This window comes from Chelonia mydas, chromosome 9 (assembly GCF_015237465.2).
Source record: "Chelonia mydas isolate rCheMyd1 chromosome 9, rCheMyd1.pri.v2, whole genome shotgun sequence".
Taxonomy (NCBI): domain Eukaryota; kingdom Metazoa; phylum Chordata; order Testudines; family Cheloniidae; genus Chelonia; species Chelonia mydas.
In genome coordinates this window covers 89630605-89648465 of record NC_057855.1, presented here as the reverse complement: position 1 = coordinate 89648465, position 17861 = coordinate 89630605, and the positions used below count along the sequence as shown (strand labels likewise).

Genomic DNA, 17861 nt, shown 5'->3' with positions numbered 1-17861 from the left:
CATGGAGTGAAAGACATAAATATACTGACATATGAAGAGAAGGGAGTTACTTCACAAGTGACAGGTTTCAGAGTAACAGCCGTGTTAGTCTAACCAGTGTTGACAGGGCCAGTTCGATCAGGGTGGATGTAGTCCACTCCCAACAGTAGATGAGGAGGTGTCAATTCCAGGAGAGGCAAAACAGCTTCTGTAATGAGCCAGCCACTCCCAGTCCCTATTCAAGCCCAAATTAATGGTGTTAAATTTGCAAATGATTTTAGTTCCCCTATACTTACCTACATGCCCCCAGCTTCCATCCAGGACACATCACATGATCCATTGTCTACAGCCAAGCCCTAAGATACAACCGAATTTGCTCCAATCACTCAGACAAACACCTACAAGATCTTTATCAAGCCTTCTTAAAACCACAATACCCACCTGGGGAAGTGAGGAAACAGATTGACAGAGGGAGACGGATACCCAGAAATCACCTACTACAGGACAGGCCACACAAGGAAAATAACAGAACACCACTGGCCATCACGTACAGCCCCCAGCTAAAACCTCTCCAGCACATTATCAAAGATCTACAACCTATCCTGGAAAATGATCGCTTATTCTCACAGATCTTGGGAGACAGGCCAGTCCTCGCTTACAGACAGCCCCCCAACCTGAAGCAAATACTCACCAGCAACTACACACCACACCACAGAAACACTAACCCAGGAACCAATCCCTGTAGCAAACCTCGTTGCCTACTCTGTCCCCATATCTACTCTAGTGACACCATCAGAGGACCCAACCACGTCAGCCACATCATCAGAGTCTCATTCACCTGCATGTCTACTAACGTTATATATGCCATCATGTGCCAGCAATGCCCCTCTGCCATGTACATTGGCCAAACCGGACAGTCCCTACGTAAAAGAATAAATGCTTTTGACACAGTATTCTAGCCAGCAAGTTAAAGAAGTATGGGCTGGATGAATGGACTATAAGGTGGACAGAAAGTTGGCTAGATTGTCGGGTTCAACGGGTAGTGGTCAATGGCTCCATGTCTAGTTGGCAGCCAATATCAAGTGGAGTGCCCCAAGGGTTGGTCCTCAGGCCGGTTTTGTTCAATATCTTCATAAATGATCTGGAGGATGGTGTGGATTGCACCCTCAGCAAGTTTGCAGATGACACTAAACTGGGAGGAGAGGTAGATACGCTGGAGGATAGGGATAGGATACAGAGGGACCTAGACAAAGTAGAGGATTGGGCCAAAAGAAATCTGATGAGGTTCAACAAGGACAAGTGCAGAGTCCTGCACTTAGGACGGAAGAATCCCATGCACCGCTACAGACTAGGGACCGAATGGCTCGGCAGCAGTTCTGCAGAAAAGGACCTAACAGTTACAGTGGACGAGAAGCTGGATACGAGTCAACAGTGTGCCCCTGTTGCCAAGAAGGCCAATGGCATTTTGGGATGTATAAGTAGGGGCACTGCCAGCAGATCGAGGGACGTGATCGTTCCCCTCTATTCGACGTTGGTGAGGCCTCATCTGGAGAACTGTGTCCAATTTTGGGCCCCACACTACAAGAAGGATGTGGAAAAATTGGAAAAATTCCAGCAGAGGGCAACAAAAATGATTAGGGGATTGGAACACATGACTTATGAGGAGAGGCTGAGGGAACTGGGATTGTTTAGTCTGCGGGAGAGAAGAATGAGGGGGGATTTGATAGCTGCTTTCAACTACCTGAAAGGGGGCTCCAAAGAGGATGGATCTAGACTGTTCTCAGTGCTAGCAGATGACAGAACAAGGAGTAATGGTCTCAAGTTGCAGTGGGGGAGGTTTAGGTTGGCTATTAGGAAAAACTTTTTCACTAGGAGGGTGGTGAAGCACTGGAATGCGTTACCGAGGGAGGTGGTGGAATCTCCTTCCATAGAAGTTTTTAATGTCAGGCTTGACAAAGCCCTGGCTGGGATGATTTAGTTGGGGATTGGTCCTGCTTTGAGCAGGGAGTTGGACTAGATGACCTCCTGAGGTCCCTTCCAACCCTGATATTCTATGATTCTATGACACAAATCGGACATCAGGAATGGTAACACACAAAAGCCAGAGGGAGAACACTTCAATCTTCCTGGACATTCTATAACAGATTTGAAAGCAGCTGTACTTGAACAAAAAAACTTCAGAAACAGACTTCAAAGAGAAACAGCAGACCTAAAATTCATTTGCAAATTTAACACCATTAATTTGGGCTTGAATAGGGACTGGGAGTGGCTGGCTCATTACAGAAGCAGCTTTGCCTCTCCTGGAATTGACACCTCCTCATCTATTGTTGGGAGTGGACTACATCCACCCTGATCGAATTGGCCCTGTCAACACTGGTTCTCCACTTGTGAAGTAACTCCCTTCTCTTCATGTGTCAGTATATTTATGTCTGCATCTGTAACTTTCACTCCATGCATCTGAAGAAGTGAGGTTTTCACTCACAAACGCTTATAATAAGGTCTGAAGTGTCTCTGGGAATGCTACAAAGTTTATCTTTCCCCAAAGGCATCTAAAGGAGGGGCTGGAGATTGGAGGAAAATTTAACTGGAGTCTTACAACTCAGTAGAGTGTCTAGTTTTTGTTAAATTCTATTAACTTAAAAGGTTTAATTGGGGGAAAAGATGATGAACTAAAATGTGACTGTTAAGGCTGAATCCCCACTCTGTCACTTTGAGTATGGAAGGTGGGGGGCCCACAAGGATTCTAAAAATTAATACTTGCCACTCCAGGCTTGTATTAAACTCCCAAGGCTGCAGCTTTTTTCTGATCTTGGCTTGGTAAACGCTGCCACCATCCAAATACAAAAAAAAAAAAAAAAAAAAAAAGCTTTGGACCCAGGAAGGAACACTTGGGAATTCCTCCCTGTGGGGTACCCTCAAGCCTTTTCTCACTCATACACACACAACAGCCCCGCCCAGGGAAGAGCTGAGAAAGAAAACAAAGGAAATTAGTTGTGCTACCAGCTAATCAAACAACATGCACAGACCTCTTAGGACACCAAAAATTCAATCCTGTTCTTAAAAAAGATACGTTATTAAAAAATGAAAAGGAAAAGAATACATTTGGAATTTAGGCTTTCGCTAGATTTCAAAAGAGCAATTCCAAAAATTAAGCACCCAAACTAGCTTTCTTGGGGGTTCAGCTTAAAAGTTACAAGCAAACAAAAGCATCAGGGTTTAGCACAGAGGAGATCCACAAGCCAAAATAAGAAATAAACCTGACTGTGCTTAACTAAACATTCCCTATCCAAATAATTTCTTCTAGGTATAGAAGATACTTTTTTATATCTGGTTCAAACTGTACACAGCATTTTTGCTTATAGCATTGCTGCTCTGTGTCCCTGCAGCCCAGAAAACAACGGACAAAGGGAAAGTTTCTTTCCCAATTTTTAAAAGTTCTAGCCTTCCCATTGGCTCTTTTGGTTGGTGCCCACTCCTTTTCTTTTACCTATGGGCTTGTTAATGCTTTACAGGTAAAGCAAGCAGAGAACAGACACCAAGAGGGATTTTACAGCTAACTGGGTGGGCTGGGTGTTCACAGAAGGGAGCTACCCCCCACACTTAATTTATCACAGTAACACTGCAAAATTTTAGATTTTAACTGTGCATTTTTAATTTTTGGAGGTTCCCTGAGTTCTAGATAATGTCTGAGAAACCAAATAAATATATAAACATGACATGAGTAGCAATTAGCATTATCTCTTAACTGTATATTTACTAACTGCAAGATAAATATAGTGTGTCTAGGAAATATTCAGTACCGTCAGCAGGGCTCTGAGCTTCTGGAACCGAGAGACTAGACATCTAGACAATTAGAGACTGAGGAACTCATAAAAGAGACAAAAGTTTGGTCTCCTGGGGAAGATGCTGAATGAATAAAACGTGCCCACAAAACGGTATGCTTAGAGAAGGTAGACCTTGCTCTGAAAATCAAACACTGTGCCATCAGTCAGCAGGAAAAACAACACAACAGGAAGGAATGAACGAACTGGTACATGGAGTGAAAAGGTGAGAGGAGAGGGAACTCAACTTCTGCTATAATCAAGTTTACTTTTACAAGCAAAAGATAAGTTAGAAAAAACACAATTTGTGTTTTCTGTTTATTCCCACCCATGTGGCCATCAGACTTCCTTGTGGGCAAATTTATCATCCTCCTCCTGAACTCTGTTGAGCTGCATGGACCATGCACAGCTTACACAGGAAAAAGCTGTGTACTTCTGCTCTAGGGAGAATAATACCAAAGCAGTTTCATAAAACTAGAAAAACTGAGATGCACCTGAAAGCAGGGAAACTATCTGAAGCCACAGTACAAATGCTGCACAGCAGAACCACCGAATACTGGGTCATAACTTGTTTCCTTATCCCACTATTGGAGCTACACGGGAAGGGACTGGGGTCGCATTACGTGTATTTGCCCAGCCCAAAGAGTCAGGGGTAGATTTTCAAAAGCATAAATACCAGTTTTGTACACAATTCCCATTGTGCCTCTGAAAAATCTTCCCACAGACCTTTCCCCCCAGGGGCTTACAACTAACAGACACAAACAAACCCAGGGCTGGGGCCAAGAATCTAACAATTGGGATCTAATGATTGGCACAGTTGTGTTTTATTTTGTTGATGGTTTTCTCCCTCCCCCCACCCCACCCCCTTTTTAATTCAGAATAGGGACAATTGAGGAAGAATAGCAGGAATGGAGGAGTTAGTACAAGTATGACAGTGAGAGCTTGTCACCCTCCTAGATATAATAGCAGGGAGGGTTTTGTGGGGATCATGAAAGAGATGAGTCCGAAGGAGCGATGTGAAGGAGGATGAGATAGTGTGCCTTTGAACATACTTGCCATTTTTACCTGTACTATACCTGAACAGTTTGTCAGAGTAGCTGCCTATTGAATATTACTGATATTTAGTTATGGAGGAGTTCTCCTATGTTAATCCAAAACTTATTGGAACAGGACAATTGGAAAGTGACTCCTGTACTGCTTAAGCACCTGACACAGTTCCAGTGCCAACCCCACCCTAGGAAGAGATGAAGGCTGTGGCACCCATAACTTAGCTTCCATTGTCTCTATATGCTCCTGAGAAAGGCTGTTCCAAGTATAAAGAAAAGGAGTACTTGTGACACCTTAGAGACTAACCAATTTATTTGAGCATGAGCTTTCGTGAGCTACAGCTCACTTCACGAAAGCTCATGCTCAAATAAATTGGTTAGTCTCTAAGGTGCCACAAGTACTCCTTTTCTTTTTGCGAATACAGACTAACACGGCTGTTACTCTGAAACCTGTTCCAAGTATGTTTGCATTGAAATAGAAACCTCAGCTATAACATCTACACACCCATAGAAGCCAATGGGAATCTGTCTATTGACTTCAGTGGGTGTTGGATCAGGCCCGAACACTATAAACTCTTTAGAATGTCAGTACTTGTATAGGTGTGTCTATTTGCCTAGGACTGTCTGTAACTAACTGTGTCAATACACTTGGATCTAACTGGTTTAAGGATAAACCAAATGAATGCTGAAACTGAGGTGAACATTAATTTTACTTTAATCCACTAGCAGAAATCTGCTGCTGGCTAAACTCCTGCTACAAAACTCACCAGGAATAAGGGGACAGCTCAATATTATTTTCTCAATACTTTAGCTTTATATCCTGTTGAAGACTTTTTAGCTGATTTATGCATTTTAGCTATTTTAAAATAAATAAAAGAACAAAGTACTGAAGGGAAAAAGTGCATTAATATATTTTCTATAATACCAACAAAATTTAGCTCTTTCATGATAATTAGTGAGTTTGTCAAAGATTACATTGAAAAAAAATTGCCTTCGTGCCTATAACCTTTTATATATGATGCTTTTTATCATGACATCTCAGAGATAAGTAGATCTCAGTGTTGAAGTGAAGTGCTGTTTGTACAAGCCTGTACTCATTATTTAATAAAAATAACTAAGAGTATAAGCCATGATTTATTAAATGCAAAATCTCTGGAACAAAATGAGACTCGGTATTTGCCATCATCTGTCTGCATGGAAGGTATGTATCTCCATTCTCTGTGATCCACAGACATTCTTAAATTAATAAAAAGGAAAGAAAAAATAGGCCATAGAAGTAAAAATCAAACACTTCATGCTGGACTTTTAAATGCCCAATCCTGCATGGTGCAGATTTTCTCCAACTTCCATTCAACTACTCAGGATTTTGCAGGGCCCTAAATGAGCAATTGCTGGCAGGTTTTCCATTTCCTCAATGTAGGTGAGCAGTTTTACTGTTAAAACCTGATGGGGTTTGAGGGAGGAGAGAGAGAGAATGATCTTACCAGATGTTTACATGCGGTTCTTAGGTATATTGACATTAGGGAAAAGATTTGCCACTTTTTAAAACCATTTAGCCTCTAAATAAAGAATCACACTTACCACATGCAATGGACCAGTAGATTTGAGAATCCGGTGTTTGATGCAGGATGCGAAATGGAGCCACCTTTGATGTGGAGTCCAAGACTGCATCTAGTGTCCCCATGAGAAGGCCTGTTGTATTTAAGATACAGTTTTAGACAGTTTACTAAACAGAGTCAAAATTAGGATTTTGTATCATACATTCAGATTCTAATCCTGCATTCCTTACTCAGCATGGCTGAGTAACGCACACTTCCACACCAAAAGTTTATCTTTTAGTGGCTATTAATTTTTCAAAATGATTCTGCTGCACTTCCTATCAAGATAAAGCCTCCCAAAGAAAAATACAAAACAAGAGCAATTAAGGATCAGTAAGTAATTTATGTCAAGTAAACTAATCTTATCTTTCAAACTGTAATAATTTTGTAGAATGTAACTGAGCAAACTCACATTTTCTGCTGTCGTAAACCAGCATTTGACAGTTTATACTCTCTACATTGAGAACTAAAATGCTAAATAGATAATGTTTATATTTGTTTGATGAGCTTTTGCTTATTGAATTATTCATAACACTGAGCTCGTTTTACACTTGACTTTGACATAGCAGATGTTTTGATTGTTAATCTCTCTAGCCATTCTCCCAGTATCCTTGTTTTCGGATACGATATATGGCACAAAGGTATATTTGCAAAGTCACCACTTGCAAAGACTGATGCAAGCACTCATCTTAAAAGGTTTCAGAGTAGCAGCCATGTTAGTCTGTATCCGCAAAAAGAAAAAGGAGTACTTGTGGCACCTTAGAGACTAACAAATTTATCTGAGCATAAGCTTTCGTGAGCTACAGCTCACTTCATCTTAAAACGGTAATTTTATATTCTGCTATAAAACAGCACTGCTCAAAATGCCAAAACATTCTCAATATCCACTACAAAGGCTAGCAACATTTCACTAGGTTTTAAGGTTCAAGAAACTAGTGTTGGGTTGATCTCAGTCATGTTATCAGTCCCCAAAATGAGCAGATACAGAAAACACATTATGAAGATCATCATCATAAAGGGGAATTACGGATGCAGGCATAAACTGGCTGAGGGGAAACCAAGTTTCAGCTCTTCAAAAAAAAAAAAAAAAAAAAAAAAAACACCCTACAGTGACTCAAGGCAATGCCCAAAAAACACCCAATCTGAAACCACCATCAAATCAAGAAGATTCTTTGGAAAGCATGGAGGTAAGAAGAGAAATGCAGCAGTTTCTCATGATGGTCTAGGGTTAAATAATTGGATTGCTCCAGGGTAAACCTGCAGCTCATAGGAAGCCAGCGGACACGGGGTGGGGGAGGGGTTAGGTATGTCCTAGATTAGATAAAAAGAAAAGGAGTACTTGTGGCACCTTAGAGACTAACCAATTTATTTGAGCATAAACTTGTGAGCTACAGCTCACTTCATCGGATGCATCCGATGAAGTGAGCTGTAGCTCACGAAAGCTTATGCTCAAATAAATTGGTTAGTCTCTAAGGTGCCACAAGTACTCCTTTTCTTTTTGTGGATACAGACTAACACAGGTGCTACTCTGAAACCTGGATTAGACAGGATGTCTTGTTGCCAAGCAAAAACAAAGGCCAAGATTTTTAGAAGTGGGTGCCTGAAGACAGATTCCTAAGTCTATACTTAGGCACCTAAATAAGCAGCCTGTTTCAAAAGCACTGTGCCCAATAGGTGTTTATAGTTAAGAACATGCATAAGTATCAACTGGGCCCTATTTAGGTGCCTAGATGTGGACCTAAGAGTTAACGCGTTTGAAATAAACAAAATAAGGCTTTCATTCTAACAACATCCCTTGTTCTCTTTCCCATTATCTGGAGAGAGTCTTAAAAAAAACCCACCCTTGTTTGACAGTCTCTTAGATGGTTAAAAAGATGGCAATAACAGCCTTTTGCATAAAGGAGAAGACGGATAGTTGAGTTGGGCTGGAGCTACTTCTGTTGCTAAAATCTGGTGCACTTCATCTCAGGTGGTGTTTGGGATTCAGATGGAAATGGTAGGGGTAGCAATCTGGTCAGAACATCCCTCACGATTAGGACAAAGAAGGTCCAGGGTCCCAGGAGATGGTGGGAGTGGCAGCCATGATGGTGAAGCTTGCTCTGTTCTTTCCTATTTCCCGCCCCACCCCCCCAGTCTCCTCCTTTAAGGACTCAAAAATGAGTGGCAGGGAATAATCCATCCCCTCATTATTTTGTTCAACAATCAGACCTAATATCTGACAGACCAATTTCGGTTCATTGCTTTCTGGTTCCGCATCTTCTGTTTTGACCAACCATGATTTTAGCATAGTCCTTGAACCATATAAGAGGCCCTTTTATTTAGACTAATTTAGTCCATCTCTTTCTCAGACCTTTTCCCATCAGTATTTGTTATAGGTTATTATGTTATCTTACGAATTTTCACATACTTTTTAAAACTGAGCTCACAATTAGAGTAAATTTGTAGGTACAATTATCATAACAGCAACCACTGTTTTTTCGTGGATGGTAATCAATTCTTGTATTTTGTATTATCACTTTTGAGAAGGAGCCAAACCACTGAAAACCTAATACCACAACAATCTTTCAGGATGCTGCTTTTTTCCTTCCCATCTACCTCTAATCTCCTTCCCTCCAGCTAGGATAGTTCTGATGGACTGTCTTATCCATCAGCTGAAAGCTCTGATACAGTAGCGTATATAAGCATCAAGAAAAAGGCTTTTTAGTTTTAACCTTTGTACATGCATTTTTATTCATGTTTAAAAAAATTAAGATGCACCTAGGTGGGTAACATCACTAAAGTTTAACTTGTAAGTTTCCTTACTTCTGCTAGATAACATTGTCTGGAAGTGTTCAATGATTTGTACAAAAGGCCATCTAAAGTTGCCTCTTCTAAACAATCAGTTAGGAGCTTTCAGTATTGGGAAGAACGTTCAGTCAAGTCAGCAAGCAGTTGTGCTACTAAAACATGAACGACCAACAAGCAGCCAAGACCAGAAAGGCATGGAAATAAATCTCATTTGTTAAACATGCCTCAATATCCAGTTTCATCAGATAAATTCTTAACTTAACGGAACTTGATTATCTCAGTCCAGAAAGCATAAAATAAGAACAGATTCCAAACGGGATTCTAGTTTCAGGAGGTGCTCTGTTTAGTGCATAAAAACAGGTCTGGCATTCAGAATATGATTTCCAGCTCCAAGACCTACTTGCATGATTAAGTAACTTAACTTCATAAAATGGGTATAAATACTATCTAAAAGAAAGCTGAAAAACTTGTTTGAATTGCACTTTGAGATCTTTCAGTAAGAGGGGCAAAGTACTACTTTATTATGCTTCTGAATCTTCATCTTCCCTTTATCAAGATCAGCCCAACCTCCCAGCCATACAGTCAAGCACAGAATGGAGTGTGAACACCACGCTTTCATGAATAAAGTATGAGGAGATTCTAAAGAGGCAGTGGAATTCACCCACGGGGAGTAGGACTGCAACACAGCCGGGGCCTGATCCAGCTCTACTGAAGTCAAGGGAGGACTTTCCATCAACATATGCATTGCCCGCTACAGGTTCCCATTACATAGCTGCCATTGGGAATACTTACATACATAAAGTAAACCATACATGTAAATCTTTGCAAGGCCTAAATACTGATCATGTTCATTGCACTGTGCATTTGGATATTACTACATTTTTGGGCAAAATCTCCCGAAGATGTGATGTATTTTGGAGCAGGTCAGTCACTAGCTGGAGTGTTGGGTTCCTGATAGGATATGAGTTATGGTATAATCTATTATGCAGAAACACTGGGTGAAATCTGCTTCCCTGAAGTTAATGGAGGTTTTGTCACTGTTTTGATGGACTTCAATGCGGTTAACTGTGTGTGTGTAAAGTTAAACTCGTATAGAAGTTTCTGCTGCAGGACTGGGGCCTAAAATGGGATCTCTCAAAGTTACTAATTTTCAGAGGGATTACTTTACGAGAGAGAGAGGGGGAGAGAGAGAGAGAGAGAGAGAAGTAGTTTGTACACAATCCTCTTGGGTACTGTGCATGACCAGAATCACAAACACATTCTAGAAAAGGAGTACTTGTGGCACCTTAGAGACTAACCAATTTATTTGAGCATAAGCTTTCGTGAGCTACAGCTCACTTCATCGGATGCATACTGTGGAAAGTATAGAATATCTTTTTATACACACAAAGCATAAAAAAAAATGGATGTTTACCATATAAACACCACCCTATACCGGAAACCTACTGACCGCTATTCCTACCTACATGCCTCCAGCTTTCACCCTGACCACACCACACGATCCATTGTCTACAGCCAAGCTCTGCGATACAACCGCATTTGCTCCAACCCCTCAGACAGAGACAAAACACCTACAAGATCTCTATCAAGCATTCTTACAACTTAAATACCCACCTGCGGAAGTGAAGAAACAGATTGATAGAGCCAGAAGAGTACCCAGAGGTCACCTACTACAGGACAGGCCTAACAAAGAAAATAACAGAAAGCCACTAGCCGTCACCTTCAGCCCCCAACTAAAACCCCTCCAACGCATTATTAAGGATCTACAACCTATCCTGAAGGACGACCCAACACTCTCACAAATCTTGGGAGACAGGCCAGTCCTTGCCTACAGACAGCCCCCCAACCTGAAGCAAATACTCACCAGCAACCACATACCACACAACAGAACCACTAACCCAGGAACCTATCCTTGCAACAAAGCCCGTTGCCAACTCTGTCCACATATCTATTCAGGGGACACCATCACAGGGCCTAATAACATCAGCCACACTATCAGAGGCTCATTCACCTGCACATCCACCAACGTGATATATGCCATCATGTGCCAGCAATGCCCCTCTGCCATGTACATTGGTCAAACTGGACAGTCTCTACGTAAAAGAATAAATGGACACAAATCAGATGTCGAATTATAACATTCATAAACCAGTCGGAGAACACTTCAATCTCTCTGGTCACGCGATTACAGACATGAAAGTTGCGATATTACAACAAAAAAACTTCAAAACCAGACTCCAGCGAGAGACTGTTGAATTGGAATTCATTTGCAAATTGGATACAATTAACTTAGGCTTGAATAGAGACTGGGAGTGGCTAAGTCATTATGCAAGGTAACCTATTTCCCCTTGTTTTTTCCTACCCCCCCCCACCCCCCAGACGTTCTTGTGCTGGAAATGGCCCACCTTGATTATCATACACATTGTAAGGATAGTGATCACTTTAGATAAGCTATTACCAACAGGAGAGTGGGTTGGGGGGCGGGGGGAGGACCTGGATTTGTGCTGGAAATGGAAATTCACAGACGACAGGAGGACAACACTTCTCCAGCTCATGCAGATAAGTCCAGATCTGCAGCCACTCCTTCCATGTTTCTGGGGTTGTGGACTGTCCAGGAAAAAGAGACAGCAGGGTCACAATATGGATCAACAAGCCATGGCCCCTACAGAACAGGCTACAGCAGTAAGGACTACTACAGACTCAGGACTGCAGTAATGGCCATTAAATAGATCGACACTGAAGGAAAAAGATAATTCCTTTCCCCACCTTCAGGGAACCCCCTTTCTCCAAGCCTGGATGCTCAGGTTCTTAGACTCATATGAGACTCATGACTTAGTGTAGGGAGCAGGGAGAATTTGGTTCCAGAAATGTATATTATCCACATAATCTTTTTTTCTGATTATTCCATCTTGTCTAAGTACGTCAAGCTGAAAGGGAAGCAGCATCCACTTGAGACAGCCAAAGAAATTATATCGGCAAATAAATCATTTTACCTCTTCATTGAATGACTGGTATTTTATTACAGTGAGTTCTCTCATGTGACTACTGCAGGGATACTACTCTTCTAAATAAGGTCCTGCCTCCATTACAAGTACCACCATGTCTTTGTAACCAGGTCAGGACATTCTCATCTGACCCCAGTTACAAGAAACACTGCTGTATATACCTTGCAGCTTTGCTGCCATCACAACTGTGTTTTTGCATTCACATCTGCCACTCTGACTAAATAGATCTGTTAACAGTGCGTTTTGGAAAAATCTGAGCTGCGATCCCATAATGCCTCTGCAGGGGACAGAACAGACAGAAGATGAGGACACAGACTGGCACCTGAAGCCCATAAGGCAATGCATATCGATGTCCTACTGTGCATGGAACTATGAGGAAGGAGAAACAGCCAAACAAGTTCCAAGGCATGCTGCATGATTTGGGGGAGGAAGGGGTCTCATCTAAGAAAGGTAAGGAAAAAGGGAAAGGAAGAGTGTTCACCAAACTGATTACATAAAGACAATCAAATACCCGCACAGGCCTTTGGCTTCTCACCTACCACAGTTACTAAGCAAGTATTAACCATGATGCTTGTAGAAACAAACCATGATTTAGAGCCAACCATGTCACCAACTGGTTATAAACTTGTGCCCTGATCCTGTAATCAGACTCACGGGGTCACATACACAAATTTGATTGTAGCACTGGGGTTCTGCTTAAAAGGTGTGGTCTAGAGGAGGCCAATAAGTGGAGCAAGACTGCACTCTGACCCAGGGAGATGTTCACTGTGTTTGATAAACTATAGCTTTTAAGTGTACGGCACCCAGCAATATAAAGATCTAAAAACTAGACAAACATAGCCAGTTATCTTAATTAACACCTTGAAAGTATATATTTTATAGCTATGAAAGCATATATAACTGCAAACTTCTATTTCATAGACCATCTCTTTCTAAACCTCATTATATAAATTTTTATTTCAAGAATATTGTGCAATTTTATCCTCTGGCCATTCAACAATGACATTTTTTTAAACAAGAGTTGCCACGATACTAATGGTAAAAGAGACAGGCATCAACTGTGTAATGCCACAAGGATTAGGAGGAGGACAGTAGGAATATATTTGGACATATGTCCTTCCATACTGATGAATACCATCAAGGACATGGAACTAGTCACAGAGATGTCACCTTCAGAAAAGACAAGGGCTCAGAACATACACTCGGACAACTATAAATTAATATACATTATTTAGTGGAGAAAATTCATCTTTAAAAGAGTGAACTTTTAATTCTGGAGTCAGCTCTACATTTTGTTGCAATGACATTTTTTAAATAAATAGCAGCATACAGAAAGATAATCTCCGGGCCAAGAGAGTGACACTGGGTAGGGCTTACTTTCGTCTCCAAAGATGCCAGATTCAAAACAAGGATGAGAGAGGGGCCAATGCACATACATGATTTACCTTCCCTCGAAAAGCACTTAACTGCCCAGCAAAAACAGCAGCTGACACCACCTTTGCTCAAACCAGTCCTTCCCGGAAGAGTCAACTTCATAATTAAACAACCAGTTTCAGAGTAGCAGCCATGTTAGTCTGTATCCACAAAAAGAAAAGGAATACTTGTGGCACCTTAGAGACTAACCAATTTATTTGAGCATAAGCTTTCGTGAGCTACAGCTCACTTCATCGGATGAAGTGAGCTGTAGCTCACGAAAGCTTATGCTCAAATAAATTGGTTAGACATTAAACCACCAGACACTTTTACAGTGGTGTTTATGACCAGAATCACCCTTGATTCCTAAACCCAAACCTGCTTTTCTCTGTATTTCTTAGAAATTTGTTGCAGCCTTTTTGGAGGTTTATTGGGTTATTAATGATTCCTTTCATACGTCCTTTCTTCCCTGAAAATGACCTGTGTGCCCAACCCTACTGAAGTCTCCAATACAAGGATGGCATATCCAGACCCACCAATGTTCATTGTCTCACAGCCTGGATAGTGCATCTTTCCCCACCAGGATGGAGGATTCTGCACTGGTTTTCAAGGAGGTGATTAAACCCTCACGTGCACACTTCCCTAAAAATCTCTCTGTCATTCACAATGCCACAGCTGGAGACTGCCTTGTATAACCCAGAAAGGAGTGACTCGTCCAGAGCATCCTAGAACTAAACCCTCCCACACATCCAGGGCATTTCTCCTGGGAAGGGGAAGCAAAGAGAAGCCACAATTTAGTAAGGAGGGAATTCTCTGTTTGTACAGCACCTAGCACAACGCGCTCCTGCTCCATAACAGTAGCACCCAGGAGCCCCAGTTGAACAAACAGATAATAATGAGTAGAGATCAGATTTTAGAGCCTGAAATGTTTATAAAGTGAAGCTTGTTACATTGAGGACAAAGACCTGTTATCCCCCACAGCCAGTCCAGAAGTGATGTGTAGGGGGGAAGACAGGAGGGGTCATGTGCCCCTCCAATTTCTGCCAGGGTTTATATGCCCAGCCCTGAACCCTGCTGCACCAGAATCTTTAAATCAGAGGTTTTCAAACTGTGAGGCGAGCCCCCCTAGGGAGGTGCAGACGAACACTGGAGATGGGGGGGAAGCGGCGATGCCAGGTGGCTTGGGCTTTAGCCCTGCACGGCAGGGCTCGGGAGCGCCACCTCCACCCCACAATTCACCTGTTTTTGTATGGGGGTAGGGGGGAAACGCAACCAAAAAATTGCAACTCAAAGGTGGGGGGCTCAGCTCAAAAAGTTTGAAAACTGCTGCTTTAAATTATGCCCCGCCCCCACTGTCAACAGTTCCCCGTCGTCGCTGCCAGCCACCATCTCCTCTGCAGGTGACTCGCCAGCCCCGGCCTGCTACCCCTGGGCAGCAGCTGCCCCAGCAAGCTCCCCAGGAGAAGGGACCCAGACACCACACCCCAGCCAACCCTCCCAAGAGCTATGCCCGGGGCAGGCTGGTCAGCCCCCTCCCCTGGGCGTGCCCGCCTCTGCCCCTGCCCCCGCGCTGCCCCCCGAGCAGCCCGCCCGCCACGCGGCGAACCAACCCCTCAGCCCATCCCCGCCCCACCGGGCTGGGGGGGGGGGGGGCTCCCAGGAGCGTCGGCGGCCGCTTCTCACACGAGCAATCCGGGACAGGGGCGCCCATCGCCCCGCCCCCCCGCGGCGGCCCCAGAGACGCCAGGGCCGGCCCGGCACTGCGGCCCCCGGGGGCGGGCCGCTCACCTGCCAGCCCCCCGCCGTCCTCCCCGTAGCCTCGCCGCCGCTGCAGCACGAAGTAGCGGTTGGAGCGCTCCAGCACCCACAGCTTGAGGGCGCTCTTCAGCAGCACCTCCTCGGGCTTCAGCCACATCTCGCCGCCCGCCTCATGCCCCGCTCCGCTCCCACGTCCACAGCCCGCCGGCCAAGCTCCACCGAGCGGGGGGGCGGTGCCCGCGCCGCCGCCGCCAAGCCCGCCGGGAGATGTAGTTCGCTGGCGGCCGGCGGCGGCGGCCCGGGCTCCGCCCTGCACTACCAGCCCCAGCGGCCGGCGCGCCGCCGTGAGGGAGGCGCGTGGGCGCGGGGGCGGGGTCGTTTGCCGAGGGGTGGCCGCGGCGCCCGCCCACTGGGGGGGCTCGGCTCCCGCTCGCCGCGCGCGCTGTGTGACAGGGCGGCGGGTCGCCCCACGGCTGTCCGCAACCGGGAGAGGTGCGGGCTTGGGGCCACGCACACCCGCAGCCTGTCCCCCCCCAGCCCCAACACACACACACACACACACACACACCCAGCCTGTCCCTGCCACCCCAACACACACACACACTCCCAGCCTGTCCCCCCAGCCCCAACACACACCCCCAGCCTGTCCCTGCCACCCCAACACACACACACACTCCCAGCCTGTCCCCCCAGCCCCAACACACACCCCCAGCCTGTCCCTGCCACCCCAACACACACACACACACACCCAGCCTGTCCCCCCAGCCCCAACACACACCCCCAGCCTGTCCCTGCCACCCCAACACACACACACACACACCCAGCCTGTCCCTGTCACCCCAACACACACACACACACAGCCTGTCACTCCCACCCCCAACACACACACACACACAGCCTGTCCCTGCCAGCCCCCCAACACACAATGCAACCTCTCCCTGCCAGCACCCCCCCATCCTGCCAGCCCCCCAACACACACACAGTCTGACCCGCCAGCACCCTGCGTCCTGCCAGCGCCCCAGCACAGACCCACAGCCTCTCCCTGCCACCCCCAACACACACACACAGCCTGTCCCTGCCAGCCCCACACACCCTGTCCTGCCAGCCCCCTCAACACACACACAGCCTGTCTCTACCATCCCCCCAACACACAGACACAGCCTGTCCCTGCCCCCCATAACCAGTCCTGCCAGCTCCCCAACCCGTACACAGCCTGTCTGTGCCCCCAGACTCTGTCCTGCCAGCCCCCCAACACACACACAACCTATCCTGCCATCCCACCAACACACGCACAACCTGTCCCTCCCAACCCTCCCCAACACACATACAACCTGTCCCTACCAGCTCCTCCCACCACACACTCCTCCTGACCTTGCTAGACACACACGCAGCCTTTGCCAGACACACACACACAAGCTGCTCCTGTCAGCATGCGCACACGCACTCGCAGCTCCTGCCAACACGCACACACTGCCTGCCCCTTACAGCCACAGCCAAGGATTGTGCATGCAATCAGTGACCTGGCATGAACCATGCATTCCCTCTGCAATGTTATTTACGGATGCAACGTCCCAGACACTGCAGACGCACAGGAAGAACATATCCATGTCCCCAAAGAACTGTGACAATCTATATTAAAACAGAAGACAGAAAACGATAGAGGCGAAGGAAGGGCAGTTGAGGGTTAACAATAATGCCTGGCTCTTATATAGCACTTTTCATCCATAGATTTTCATAGAACAGGGAGGGGGACATAGAAGCAAGTTAAAGTATGGATTGGATGAATAGGCTATAAGGTGGATAGAAAGCTGGCTAGATTTTTGGACTCAATGGGTAATGATCAACGGCTCAATGTCTATTTGGCAGCCGGTATCAAGCAAAGTGCCCAAGGGGTCGGTCTTGGGGCTGGTTTTGTTCAACATCTTCATTGATGATGGGATGGATTGCTCCCTCAACAAGTTTGCGGATGACACTAAGATGGGGGAGAGGTAGATACGCTGGAGGGTAGAGATAGAGTCCAGAGTGACCTAGACAAATTGGAGGATTGGGCCAAAAGAAATCTGATGAGGTTCAACAAGGACAAGTGCCAAGTCCTGCACTTAGGACGGAAGAATCCTATGCACCGCTACAGACTGAGGACTGACGGGCTAAGTGCCAGTTCTGCAGAAAAGGACCTGGGGATTACAGTGGATGAGAAGCTGGATATGAGTCAGCAGCGTGCCCTTGTTGCCAAGAAGGCTAACGGCATATTGGCCTGTATTAGTAGAAGCATTGCCAGCAGATCAAGGGACGTGATTATTCCCCTCTATTCGGCACTGGTGAGGCCACATCTGGAGTATTGCATACAGTTTTGGGCCGCCCCACTACAGAAAGGATGTGGACAAATTGGAGAGAGTTCAGCAGAGGGCAATAAAAACGATTAGAGAGGTGGGGCACGTGACTTATGGGGAGAGG

At 45.2% G+C, this 17861-nt stretch overlaps 1 protein-coding gene across 6 annotated transcripts in view; it reads right to left on the bottom strand.

Annotated features, from left to right (window-relative positions):
- The window catches only part of TBC1D8B (TBC1 domain family member 8B), a 67953-nt gene extending 52263 nt beyond the window's left edge, over positions 1–15690 (bottom strand). For 2 of the 6 annotated variants that reach the window (XR_006283597.1, XM_037909752.2), the window contains exons 1-2: positions 15438–15646; positions 6428–6538 (exon numbers count right to left, since the gene is read on the bottom strand). Coding sequence is in view for 4 of the 6 variants with exons in the window: in XM_037909752.2 (XP_037765680.1) it covers positions 6428–6538; positions 15438–15564 (238 nt within the window). In the remaining 2 variants the exon portion in view is untranslated. Of the gene's footprint in view, positions 1–6427; positions 6539–11242; positions 11325–11724; positions 11839–15259; positions 15365–15437 lie in introns of those variants that run through there. The other 4 variants (XM_043521955.1, XR_006283596.1, XM_037909751.2 and 1 more) reach the window with 4 other exon arrangements.
- Between the last annotated feature and the right edge of the window lie 2171 nt (positions 15691–17861).